The sequence below is a fragment of the Ammospiza caudacuta genome, chromosome 23 (assembly GCF_027887145.1).
Source record: "Ammospiza caudacuta isolate bAmmCau1 chromosome 23, bAmmCau1.pri, whole genome shotgun sequence".
Taxonomy (NCBI): domain Eukaryota; kingdom Metazoa; phylum Chordata; class Aves; order Passeriformes; family Passerellidae; genus Ammospiza; species Ammospiza caudacuta.
In genome coordinates, this window is record NC_080615.1 from 9,097,198 (window position 1) to 9,109,552 (window position 12,355).

Genomic DNA, 12,355 nt, shown 5'->3' on the forward strand with positions numbered 1-12,355 from the left:
TTGCTCCAGCCCTTATAGTGTGTGCTGAAGGAGCCTCTGCTCTGCAGCACCTGTGGCAGAGAGAGCTTGACCCTGGGAAAGGCTGGTTTAATGCTGAACTCCTTGGGAACAAGTCAAAAATGGAGCCATTAGGCAGCTTCTGCAACAAATATGGTGAGTCAAGCCCTACTCCCTAACACAGAGCAGCCCAGCAATGTCTCTGAGATCAGAGAGGCTTCTGATTTGCTGTGTGGTATCCCCCAACCTGCTCTGGGTACACCTCAGTGTCCAGTGGCAGACAGTGATCCAAGAGATGAGGCTTTAATGTACAGCATCAATTAAAGCTCAACACCTCTGCCTCCGCTGCTTGTGAGGGTGGGTTGGATGGTGGGCTCCTGCCCTTCTGCCCATCAGCCAGGGGCTTGAAGTGCTGCAGGGAAAAGAACATGCTCATGCAAAGATTTGACTCCCACTGCTCAGAGCACCCTGAGGTGTGCTCAGCCACCACCCCAAGGAGATGCACTCAGGCTTGTGCTGGCCTGTTGAACAACATGGCACCTCAGCCCAGAGCACAGCCCAGCTCCCTGCGTCAGGCAGAGGCACCAGGGAGAGAGAGCATCAGCTGGGAACGTGTTCTCTGGGGCCCACCAGCCCTCTGCACACCCCACTGGCATCACAAAGCCAGATGTGAAGGGCCCAGCTGTGCAGTGCTGCTCGCTGGGTGGAGCTGCATACCTGCGAGTTCTTGAACTCCAAGAAGAGGGAGAAGAGGACGTGCAGAGGGTGGATCCGGCTCTTGTACACGGGGATGTCCAGAATGGCTGTGGGCAAGATCAGAGCGTGTGAGGGCACCTGATCTGCACTGCCCCACACAGAGCATTGTCAGGAAGGGCTGAACTCCCACTGCCCCCACCACTGGGGCTCCACGCACCAAAGACTGCAGCCCCCTGCAGTGCAAGAGCCCACCTCCCACTGAAGCAGGCGAAATAATCCCGAGTGCTCGGGGCTGAGCCTGCAGCTAAAGCTCCCTGGCTTTCAGTGAGAGTGCCAGGCCAGCGCCACGTTGTGTCCGCAGCACGGCCTCCCCAGCTCACCGCAGATCATGTCGATGTACTCGGCAAGGTCACAGCTCATCTCCGCGCTCGGAAGACCCACCTGCAACAGACAGGGCTGTCAGATCTGCTCCGACTGCTCGAGCCTGGGAGCAAACAGAGGCCACTGGGGCAGCAGCTGGGAACTCCCCGGCTGGGCTGCTCCCCAGCTTCTGCCCAGGGCGGAACCGTGAGGAGGAACAAGCCCAAGAGGCTGGGCTGTGGGATGGAGCAGGCACCCAGCTTTAATGGGAGATGGTTTCTAAGACCAAGCACTGAGCTAACCACTGGTCACCCAGACCATATACCTTTCCCAGGAGCTCCTCGAATTCTGGTGACCATTCTTGCATCAGGGTCTCGATGTCAGGCATTGGCCTGCCAGGGAAGATTAGAACATCAACTTCAGCATCAAACACAACCTTCCACTGCTAGCTACTCCATCAGGAGTAATCCAGTAACTCACCTGGAGTAATGGACTGTGGCAGGAGGCTTGCAGCGATGCAGTTCACTAATACTTTCAATCCAGCTCTCAATGGCTTTAGGGTTATTTTCTGCATTCTCCAAACTCTTCACTTTTATTTGCTGCTAAAAACACAAATATAAACCTGGAAGTGTTTAATGGTGTTTTAGGGCTTTTTGGGAGAGCTGCATTCACTTCTGGTGAACCAGGCCTTCTCTCTTTCCCAGCTGCACTTTACCAATGGATTTCTGCAAGCAAAATGCCAACTAAAACTAGGTATGAACAAGCAAAAGGAAATAAAGCATCACCTGAAGTGAACAGACCCAGAGTTCATATCAAGACTTGGCTGAAGCAAGGCTCAAATCCACTGCAGTTTAAAACTATGGATTAAAGCAAAAGGTCTGGTTTTGCTGCTTTTAAAGTAAACTTCTCAGCTGTAAGAGTAAAATGCCATGGTTTTACTGCAGGAAATGTGACCTGCAGTAAGTGTGACCTCCCTCTCCCTGACTCACCGTGATGTTGTGCTGCTTGGAGTTCTCTGTCAGCCAAAGGGAGAGCACGGTGGGGTCTGACTGCTTGGTTGAGGGCTCATCCAGGACCAGCAGGCCAAGGTTGTCAGGCTTGCCATCAGGACGAGGAACCTGCAGGAAAACAGAGCCCTGTTCTCTGGGGATCCAGGGCAGGTGCCTTCCTACGGGCTCTCTCAGATGTGCGTTCTATGTAGGGTGCTGCCTGAAAAGCACACGGTGTTGGAGAAGGAAAGCCCAGGCTTTCCCCCAAGTTACCCAAGTGCTGTTTGGGAGGTGACCAAACCACCAGTGTAGTTTTCCAGGTCTCTGCTCATCACATCTGACAGAGCAGGGGCAGACCAGAGCCCAGGCTGCACCGCCTGGCTGCCTGCCTGCTCTGAGCCTGCGTTCTGTTTCGGTTCGTGGAGCAGGACAGAGAGGGGAACCTGAAGAAACTGTACCTTTAGGAATGCATCGATGTCTCCAACAGCAGGAATAAAGTCTGGAATAAAAGGCTGCAGCTTGTGCTCAATCTCTATTGTTTTGGGAGTGTACCTGGAAAAAAACACCACCACAGCATAGGTGACTAGAGACCATACTGCAATAATTGACACAAAGGAGAGCCAAGAGCAGGCTAAAACCCTTCCACTCACCTCTTGATGTATTCAAAGAGATCTTTGATTTCAGAGGACACCTGCAGGTAGTCAAAATCTGCTGGATTGAAGTCACTAAAAGAAGGAAGAGAGTAGAGGGAGAAGATTAGCATCTCCTGGGCACAGCAAACAAGCCCGGGACAGGTTCGCCAGCTGGAGGAACCACCATCCTGAAGCATCGGGGAGGAGGAGACAGGAGCTGCCTGTCCCGATGCCACGACTCTGCTCACGCTCGTGGGATCTGGGGAAACCGGAGGAGCTGACAGGGCCCGAAAGGCACCCACCAGCCTCAGCCCGTGGCCAGGAACGCCGCTCACCCCTCCAGCGTGGCCCCGTGCTCCTCCGAGTCCTCCTCCGAGTCGCTCTCCGAGGAATCTTCCTCCGAGTCCTCATCGTCCTCGTCGTCATCCTCGCTGAAGGTGGCTGGGCCGGGGAAGTGTGCGGCTGCCTCCTCCTGGACGAGAGCCGGGTCTCACGGGATATCACCGAGCCCCCGGGGCCGGGCCCCCGCCCGCTGCGCTCGTACCTTCCCTCCGCTGCCCCGGCCGCCGCTCCCGGCCGCTCCGACCGGCACCCCGGGCCGACGGGAGTCCCGCAGGCGGCCCGCCGTCCCCGCCAGCGGCGAGCGGGCTCCGGGATCGGCCTCAGGCAGCTCCAGGCTCTCGTCGTACGGCTGGTTCTCCACCGGGCGGGGCTGCGCCGAGAGCCGAACTCAGCGGCGGCGAGGCCCGGGACGGCCCGGCGCCCGCACCCACTGTGTGCTGCCACGCCGTGTCCCGTGCCCCACCTCCGCCCGCGCCCCGTGTCCCGTTGTGTCCCCCGTGTTCCATCTCAGCCCGTTGTGTCCCGCCGTGTTGCCCGTGCCCCACCTCCGCCCGCCTCGCTTCCCGCCGCGCCGCCGCCGCCGCCGCCGCCGCCGTCGCCATGGCGACTCCGCCCGCCGCGCCCGTAGCGCCCACTCGGCCCGGCCGCGCGCGCCCCCTGGCGGCCGGGAGGAGCCAGCGCCCCGCCCCGCCTCGCCCCGCCCCGCCGTGACGGTACTTCCGGGTGCGGACGTGGCGCGGCGCCGCCATCTTGCGGGGCCGCCCGGGAACCGGAGTGAGCGGAGCGCCCGAGCGCGGATCCCGCCGCCGCTGCCGCTGCTATGGTAAGGAAAGGGTCTGTCCGCCGCGGGCAGCGCGGGGCTCGGGACAGTCCCCGGGGCAGTCCCGGCGCTCGGCCGGCCGCCCGGCCTGTGCGCAGGCCGGCGCTGGAGTCCGCGGCCTGGTGGGACGGAGAGCGGCGCTGCCGGGTCGGGCCGGGGCCCTTGGGGGCGGCGGGGACGCGGCACTTTTTCTCTGGCGACTTGGAGCTACGGTGCCTCGTGAGCACGGCCTCACGCCTGCTGTAATTGGCGTTCGGGCTGTAAGGTGTAACCGGGCCGGTGGTGTCCGCCCGCTCCCCCGTGGCACCCTGTGTCTCAGGGCCGGTCCAGCTCCTTTTGTCCGTCACGGCGGTGTTTGGGTTAGTACAGACCCGCACGCAGCTCCGGCAGAGCTGAACTGTGCCCGAGGCGCGGCAGGGATCAGCGCTGCCATGTTTGAGGATTTCGGATACTTTCTGTCAGTAACAGCAGTTGCGGATTTAAAAGATCCGAAGCGCGGAACAGAATTATCCTGACAAAAGGAATTAACATCTGTGAGAGAGAAATAAAGGGAGGAAGTCTGGGCAGACTGGGAGATGGAGAAAGTGCAGCTGGTGAGTGCCTTGCTGCCCTGTCGGTGTGATAACGCCTGCGAGCTGCCTGAGAGTCAAACCGGGGCTTCGTGAGCCTGGCTCTGCTGTGCCTGTGGCGCTGGGAGATGTTACACCTCACGGCGGTCCTGTGTGTAGTGTAAGTTGGGACAGCCTGAGGGAAAAGTCGATAATCCGGAGCCTCCCCTAACGCTCCCAGGGGCTGTACACCTCGGTCTGTGTGAAATCAGGAATGATCGTTTGCCTGACAGGAGCAGGGAGAGCTCTCAGGATTGTTTTGGGACAGAATGTAGATCGGAGAGAGTGAGCAAAAGCAGGATGTCTCTGCTCTTGACATAGTTCATTTCCTGGTCGCAGAGGAAGACTTAGGATCTTGTCTAAGGAAGGGTGTGCAGGTGAAGTGTGCTGGTCAGAGATGCTTTCCGTGGGCACGGGCGGGGCCCTGCTGACGCGCTGCTCTCCTCCAGGTGCTGTTGGCAGCCGCTGTGTGCACGAAGGCAGGGAAGGCCATCGTGTCCCGGCAGTTCGTGGAGATGACTCGCACCCGCATCGAGGGGCTGCTGGCGGCATTCCCAAAGCTGATGAACACAGGGAAGCAGCACACATTTGTGGAGACAGAGAGCGTGCGGTACGTGTACCAGCCCATGGAGAAGCTCTACATGGTGCTGATTACCACCAAAAACAGCAACATCCTGGAAGACCTGGAAACACTCCGACTCTTTTCCAGAGTGGTAAGCACTCCTTGCTCTGTGATGTAGCCCAGAACGGTGCTCTTGTGAGGGATCTGTTTCTGAGCTGGTGCAGGGGCACTGTGTGCCTCCACTTGGTGGGTCTGTGTTCCAGAGCCTCCCTTTCTGACTGGACAGAAAGCTCTGAACTTTTGATGGTAGTTTTAAACTCCACATTAAAAAAATCATCAGTTTTACTTCACTGGTGAGACCAAAGGGCAGACTGTAATTTAGCATTAAATATTCTTTGTACAGTGTGTGGTTGTTACAAGTGCAGTGCTGCTATGCAGGGATCCTGAAGCAGCAAGTTTATGTCTTCACACAGCCAAAGGATTTTCAGGAAATTCACTGGTCCCAGCATGCAGGAACCTTTGGGTTCCTTTGAGTTAGTGTTATGAGGAAGCTGGGAGGTTTTATGTGGATTTTGATGTAGAAGAACTAACAGCGTCAAAACTTTATCTTGTTTATTGACAACGTGATGGTACGAAGAGCAGTGTAAAGTTGTGCTGGGCTTGGGTCTGGCACAGTTGAGACCTCTGGGATGGTAGAAAAAAAGTGTTTACATGGTACTGTTTGTGGGTACTCCTTTAAAATGTTCTCGCCTTCTAGATCCCTGAATATTGTCGAGCTCTGGAAGAGAATGAGATCTCAGAACACTGTTTCGACCTAATCTTTGCCTTTGATGAAATTGTTGCCCTGGGCTACCGTGAGAACGTAAATCTAGCACAAATTCGGACCTTCACTGAGATGGATTCACATGAGGAAAAGGTGTTTCGGGCAGTCAGAGAGGTGAGCAGGGACACCTGCATTCCTGACACAGGGTGCCCTATCTGCGAAGCACCACTTCTGCTATACAGAGTGTTGTTCCACTTTGGAGGGGCCGTGCAATTAATTAACATTTCTGAGGGCTAAATGCTCATGTCTTGTTTCTTTTTTCTTGGCCAGGGGTTTTTGGGCAACTGCACTTAGCTCCTGGGCAGGGCTGATGTTGCAAAGCTGCATCGGGATCTTCTCTTTTCCTCCAGACGCAGGAACGCGAGGCGAAAGCCGAGATGCGCCGTAAGGCGAAGGAGCTGCAGCAGGCCAGGAGGGATGCAGAGAGACACGGCAAGAAGGCACCAGGCTTTGGGGGCTTTGGCAGCTCGGCTGTGTCTGGGGGTGTGACAGCAATGATCACAGAGACCATCATCGAGACTGAGAAGCCCAAAGTGGCACCAGCTCCAGCCAGGTAGGGGGGAATGCAGGTGGCAGATGTGGGAGTCACTGTTGGCTCAAGCCACGTGCCCAGAGGGTCTAACGTGAGTTCCTCATCTGTGTAAGTATTGAGGACCATACGTACCACAGTAGCACCCCATAGTCTCTGGATTCTTGGATGAACAATGGGCTTTCATTTTGTGTGAGGAAAAAGAGGTCCCAGCTCCTGGTAATGCATGGAAGTATATCTGAATCTAAATTATAACTAAGCACCCTGCACATAAAATGGTCAGTTCCATGCATATTCTCCCCCAGAAAGGTTGCCAAGTTGAATGGTATGTTGTTGGGATGGTCAAGTTACAGCATTCGAAGGTAACTGGGAAGGGGGAACCCATTGCTGTCAGCTGACTTGGAGATTATTACATGTTTTATTTAGGCCTTCAGGTCCCAGTAAAGCCTTGAAACTCGGCGCTAAAGGGAAGGAGGTGGACAACTTCGTGGACAAGCTGAAATCAGAAGGAGAAAATATCATGACTTCTGTAGGCAAGCGCTCTGCAGAAGCAGCCAAAGTTCTCACTTCTCCCATTAACATGGAGAGGTGAGTGCTGCCCTTGCTTTGGAAGCAGTCTCCTCACAGCTCTCCCTCTGCATGTGGCGTTGGGAGAGAGCAGCTTCTTTGCTCTTCTTAGGCTTTTTCCTGTATTTTCTTACCTTGTAATTATAACCGTTGGGCAAAATCTGGGAAAGCGTGTCAGCAAAAAAAAGCAGATAGTTTGGTTAGGCATCCTCTTGACTAAAGTGGGCACTCCATCCATTGTTGAGTTGGGGTTGGGAATTTTCCTGTGCTTTTTTCCCTGCACTATTTTCACTGTTTCCCAGCCTTGTTACTGCTCAGGATGGAAGTGTTCACAGTTCATTTTACTCACAGCGATTAAAAACTTTTTAATGCCCTGAGCTGTGCACTCAGCTGTGGCCTGTCAGAGGGGATTTGATTGACCAGCTTGTCAAGATGCTGCATCACTGCCGTTTAACTAGGCTCCCATCCCTTGCAGACCCATATGCATGGATCCTCCTGCCTCTGAGTTCACTGTCAGAGCAGTATTAGCCCCCACTGTACCAGCCATGCTGTTGTTTGGGAGTCCTTGCTCAGTACAGCCCATCCTTACTGAGCAGTGATCTCTGTTGTCTGGGGGATACCAAGAGTGTAGGACTTGAGCTTTTTCCTCTGCCTGTCTAGCGTGCACATGAAAATAGAGGAAAAGATCTCCTTGACTTGTGGCCGTGACGGAGGGTTGCAGAACATGGAGCTTCATGGCATGATCATGCTGCACATCTCTGATGAAAAGTTTGCACGGATTCGCCTTCATGTAGAAAATGAAGACAAGAGGGGAGTACAGCTACAGGTAAAGCCTAATTGGAGTCCCATGCTGTTGAACATGTTTTTGCTGCTTTCCAGGGGAAAAATAATGGAAATACTCAAGTATCTTGCTGTCCTGTGTTCTCATCTAAGCCTTCTCAGCAAATATATTGGAAATGGGAGTAGTCAGTGCAAGTATTAGCAGAAGTGCAGGGCCAATCATGCTCAAGGGATTGAAGTTCACTGGAGAAATGCAGTCTTGGTCATTGTCTTGCCCTCAGAGCCTTATCTGCCCAGCAGTGCACCTTGGCATGCCAGGTGACCTCATGTGGACTTTGCAGCAGCCTGGTGTGTTGCTCAGTGCCTGTGCCAGTGGGGAATTAATTTATTCTCTTGGAAGTTGTTTCTTTCTGAGGTTGCTTGTCCTGTCACTGCTGTGCCTGGGACGCTTGAGGGCAGTCAGCAGTTGTAGCTCAGAAGGTTCTTGGGAGATTGGTCCTTCCCTTTCTCCCTCCTCATGTGACCCTACGGATCCCTGGAGGAGGTGCTGCTTTGGCGCACTCTGGCTCGCTCCTCATTAGGGACTCATCTGTACATTGTCTGTCTGCAAGTCCACTTCCTTCCAGTGCATCCATGAGTGGGCTGCTCACAGCACTGCCACAGGTGGTGCTTCAGGTGGAAGATGAGACCAAGCCCTTTGCTGACTCCTGTCTTTCTAGTACAACTTGAATGGGAACTTGCAAAAATCCTCTGCTTCTAAAAAGCTGCTCACGCTTGAGGTTGTGAAGAGAGTGTTTAAATGGAGTTTGGCCACTGACATATATGTGCATTAAGGTTGCTGAGGGGAGACAGTAGTGTTATGGTGTCAGGCTGTTTTTCCTAAGCACATTAGATTGATTTTTCTTGAAATGTCTGCTGTAATCATTCAGGATGGTCTTTGACTTATAGTTGTTCTGTAGACACCAGCCTGCATGACTTGAGTATCTGCTGCAGGTGCTTGTAAGAAAGACAGTGGTGGGGATCCTTCTTGTCAGATTAGCATTTTCTGGAAAGGATCCCAGGTTGATAAGCAGTTGTGCTTCAGATGGGCTTCTGAGCCAGCAGAAAACCTGATGTGTGTTTTGTCAAAGCTAACACTGGAATGTGTAGGCCTCTCTGGTAGAACCTGCATTACCTATTGTTCTGTCCCTGGGCTTAGACCTATAGTCTGGGCATGTGTTCCTCTTGCAGACTCACCCAAACGTGGACAAGAAGCTCTTCACCACAGAGTCACAGATCGGTTTGAAGAACCCAGAGAAGTCATTCCCTATTAACAGCGATGTGGGCGTGCTGAAGTGGAGGTTGCAGACCACAGAAGAGTCCTTCATTCCATTGACAAGTGAGTGCAAGTCTGGGGGCTTGGGCAGAAGAAGCTGATGATTGTCCATGAGCTGCTGGTAGCCACCTTGCAGCAGCTGGGCTGCCTGGAGCCTGGCATGTTGTAAGACCTTGGAGATACTATGTGTATCTGTTGGATAGTGCCTGTCCTTGTGTGTTTTCTGTAACACATCAATGAAAATAGAGACCTTTTCTTAAAGTCAGCTTGAGGGTGACTTCACTGGGCATTTTGAAGTGCATCATCTTGTGAAAGCCTATTCCACATTAAAGGCCTGCATGGTTCACCTACTGTCTCTGTTTCCTCAGTTAACTGCTGGCCATCAGAGAGTGGGAGCAGTTGTGATGTTAACATTGAATATGAGTTGCAAGAGGAGAGCCTAGAGCTGAATGATGTGATCATCACCATCCCCCTGCCGTAAGTCATGCTCCTTATCACACAGCACTAATGAGTCCCATCACCTCCTTCCCCTCTCTGTTTTGTGGATCTGGCCAAGCCAGTGTGTGCTAGAGGCATTTCCTTTGCTCTGTGCAGGGAAGTTATTGTCACTTCTCATTGCCTGGTGTAGGTCTGGTGTTGGTGCCCCAGTGATTGGGGAGATTGATGGTGAGTATCGCCACGACAGCCGGAGAAACCTCCTTGAGTGGTGCCTGCCAGTGATAGATGCCAAAAACAAGAGCGGTAGCCTGGAGTTCAGCATAGCAGGGCAGCCAAACGACTTCTTCCCGTTGCAGGTCTCCTTCATCTCCAAAAAGAACTATTGCAACATACAGGTATGGTCACTGCTTGTGCTCCACAGGTGGGAAGTCACCCTTGCCTCGGTCCCCGGCTGGCTGACACTGGTCGTGCTGCAGGGGCACCATGCTGTCCCACTGGCCATGGCTAAAGGGTTGGCTTTAACCTGCTGCTGAGACTGCTGGATTTGGGAGTGCCAGCAGACAGCACTGGCAGCTGACACTTCATGGAGTTTGCCTGAAGTTCCAGTTGTTTCTTCAAGTCTCTGAGTAGTCATTAATTCCCATCAGACTTTGTTGGAAAATCCATCAGCCTTGTAGCCAAAATACTGCTTAGCATACAGCTGTCTGTCTCCACTGAAGTCTAGCCAGTGGCTGCCACTTCGCTCTTCAGCAGAGACACAGTTACCACAGAAAATCACTCCCCTCTTTCAGGGATCCTGGGAACAAAGGCCTTTGTTTCAGGGCTGAGCTGTGGTTTGAGGGCAGCAGGTCGGCTGTACTTAATCATGGTGTTGGGAAGCATGGCATCGCTGCAGTAAGGGAGTGATGTTCAGTGCTGAGCTAATGTTGCCTCTTGTCTCCACAGGTTACCAAAGTGACCCAGGTAGACGGGAACAGCCCTGTAAGGTTTTCTACTGAAACCACCTTCCTGGTGGACAAGTACGAAATCCTGTAATGCCAGATGTGATGACGCACAATGGAGGAAATTTTTAAATTAAAAAAAAATGAGGCCGACGTTTATTCTGAATGTTGGGAACGCCACAGCCCCCTCTGCTAAGATGCGTGGCTCTGTCTGCCATCTACAGTGTTCCGGGGTCACAGACATTTTTTGCAGAGAAGTGACGTGCTCATGGGGGAAAAGGCCACAAATTTCTTTGGCAGATTTTTACCGACTGGCAAAAAAGCAAGATCTCCACAAAGAGCCTGACTTTGACATGCTCCCCCCCACCCCGAGATGCTCGGAGCTCAGCCCAGAGCCGACCAGACATCACTCTCTCCTGAAGCATCACATGCTGTTCCGTTGTTGGTGCTGCCATTTTCATTTCTCCTTGGCCTCTGGTTCTCATGTGTGGGGCCACCTGCAGGTCCTGACCCTTCCATCCGGTGGAAGCTGAGCAAGCGACCTTGGCCTCAGAGGTGGGGGGGGCTCATAGCAGGGGTGGGGAAGAGGGACCCGGGGGTTCAGTCCTTTTGCCCCACACAGTTACTGCTGTTCCTCCAGCTCTGCTGTGTGGCAGTGGTCCAGCTCTAGGTGGTGGGGTTCCTGCTGCTGCAGCGGGGAGAGCGTCCAAATGGGACTGTGTCCTTACTGTCTTCCACAGCTGTTCTCAGGCCAGGCTTTGGAGGAAGTTTAGTTAGGTTAGAACCAGCTGTATATCCTTTGCAAGGCCGTTTTGGTGTCTGGGGAGGCTGAGGGCTTTGTCTGCCTGGGTGAAAGGAGCTGTGGAGCCTGGTTGACTTACTTGGCCTGCATATCAGGACCTATCTCAAGTCAGTGTTGGTTCAGCACTGGCAGGTGTGGGAGAAGGAAATGATGGTTTCCAGGTAATGCGAGGGCTGATCCGAGCCATTTCTCCTACTGCTGCCTCATGAGCGTATTTGCTTCATCTCAGAGACCTGTACTCCCCTCAGCTCATCTCACCTGCATGGCTGGGGCCTGTCACAAGTGTCACCTGTCCTTGGGCACACCTCACCTCTGCAGCCAGAGGGCCCGAGTGCAGGTGGAAGGCAAGGGCCCTGAAAGTGCGTGTACTGTGCTCTGTGAGAGACAGCCAGCCTGTCACGGGCCCCTGGGGTCCTCTGCCAAAGAAGTTTGTGGTCTCTCCTCTGCTGGCAGCACCCGAGAGGAAATCAACCCTGGTCCTGTCCTGAGAGGGCAAGCTCTCTCCCCTAGCAAAGTAGGCAATGAATCCCATTAACCCAGTCCTGTTCCAGAGCTGCTTGTCTGTATGGTTTTTAAAATGGAGTCTAAGTTAGTTCAAGCATCCAAGGAGCTTTTTTTTTTCTCCTTACATATATTGGAGGGTGATATTTAAACCGAGCCGAGGTCCCCACTTTTTGTAACCCTGTATGATCCTGGCCTAGGGAATAGAGCACATTCCAGTGTACACAGAGAATTCTGAGTCTTTAATCAAATAAAGTACTGTTAAAGGAGTTGGCTGGGGGTCGTGAGGTCCTTGCGGAGCCGGGGCCGGTCGGCCCTGGCCGTGCGGGGGCGGGACGCGCCGCCGCCGCTTGGGGCGGGGACGCGGCCAGGCCGGCGGAGCTGCACGGCGGAGCGGCGGCGGAGCGCGGGCAGGGCTGTCCCAGCCGGGGAGCGAAGGTGAGCAGAGCTGGCGGGGGTGGGACACACTCAGTTTGTGCCCCAGCGACCGCTGCCCTTGGGGAGCCTGTGGGGCTGGGGCCAGCGTGTCCTGTAACGTGCGAGGGGTTCCCTGGTGCTTCAGAGGCAGCTTTGGGATGCGGTGGGGGCAGGAGAAAGCTCGGCTGCCTTGGCCCGTGTTGGGGCTAGGTGTGGGACATGTTGGGGCTCCCTGC

General features: G+C 54.2%; 3 protein-coding genes across 4 annotated transcripts in view; 2 read left to right on the forward strand and 1 right to left on the reverse strand.

Moving 5' to 3' along the window:
- Positions 1-3,765, reverse strand: IFT46 (intraflagellar transport 46). Its single transcript, XM_058818970.1, has 11 exons — positions 3,562-3,765; positions 3,219-3,386; positions 3,010-3,146; positions 2,693-2,767; positions 2,501-2,594; positions 2,043-2,171; positions 1,534-1,655; positions 1,379-1,445; positions 1,074-1,134; positions 715-800; positions 1-409 (listed from the first exon to the last, which is right to left on the reverse strand). The coding sequence occupies exons 1-11, from the start codon at positions 3,763-3,765 to the stop codon at positions 314-316; spliced, it is 1,239 nt and encodes a 412-aa protein (XP_058674953.1). The 3' UTR covers positions 1-313.
- Positions 3,744-10,929, forward strand: ARCN1 (archain 1). 2 transcript variants are annotated; one of them, XM_058818961.1, is made up of 10 exons: positions 3,744-3,839; positions 4,894-5,157; positions 5,764-5,943; positions 6,180-6,382; positions 6,785-6,946; positions 7,586-7,751; positions 8,936-9,083; positions 9,389-9,497; positions 9,649-9,853; positions 10,404-10,929. In XM_058818961.1, the coding sequence occupies exons 1-10, from the start codon at positions 3,837-3,839 to the stop codon at positions 10,491-10,493; spliced, it is 1,530 nt and encodes a 509-aa protein (XP_058674944.1). In that variant the 5' UTR covers positions 3,744-3,836; the 3' UTR covers positions 10,494-10,929. The 2 variants fall into 2 exon arrangements, with proteins under 2 accessions (XP_058674944.1, XP_058674943.1); XM_058818960.1 differs by lacking the exon at positions 3,744-3,839 and adding an exon at positions 4,261-4,429.
- PHLDB1 (pleckstrin homology like domain family B member 1) overlaps positions 10,735-12,355 on the forward strand; it is a 22,704-nt gene continuing 21,083 nt past the window's right edge. Inside the window, exon 1 of the mRNA XM_058818959.1 lies at positions 10,735-10,954. The gene's annotated coding sequence lies outside the window, so the exon portion shown is untranslated. The remainder of the gene's footprint in view (positions 10,955-12,355) is intronic.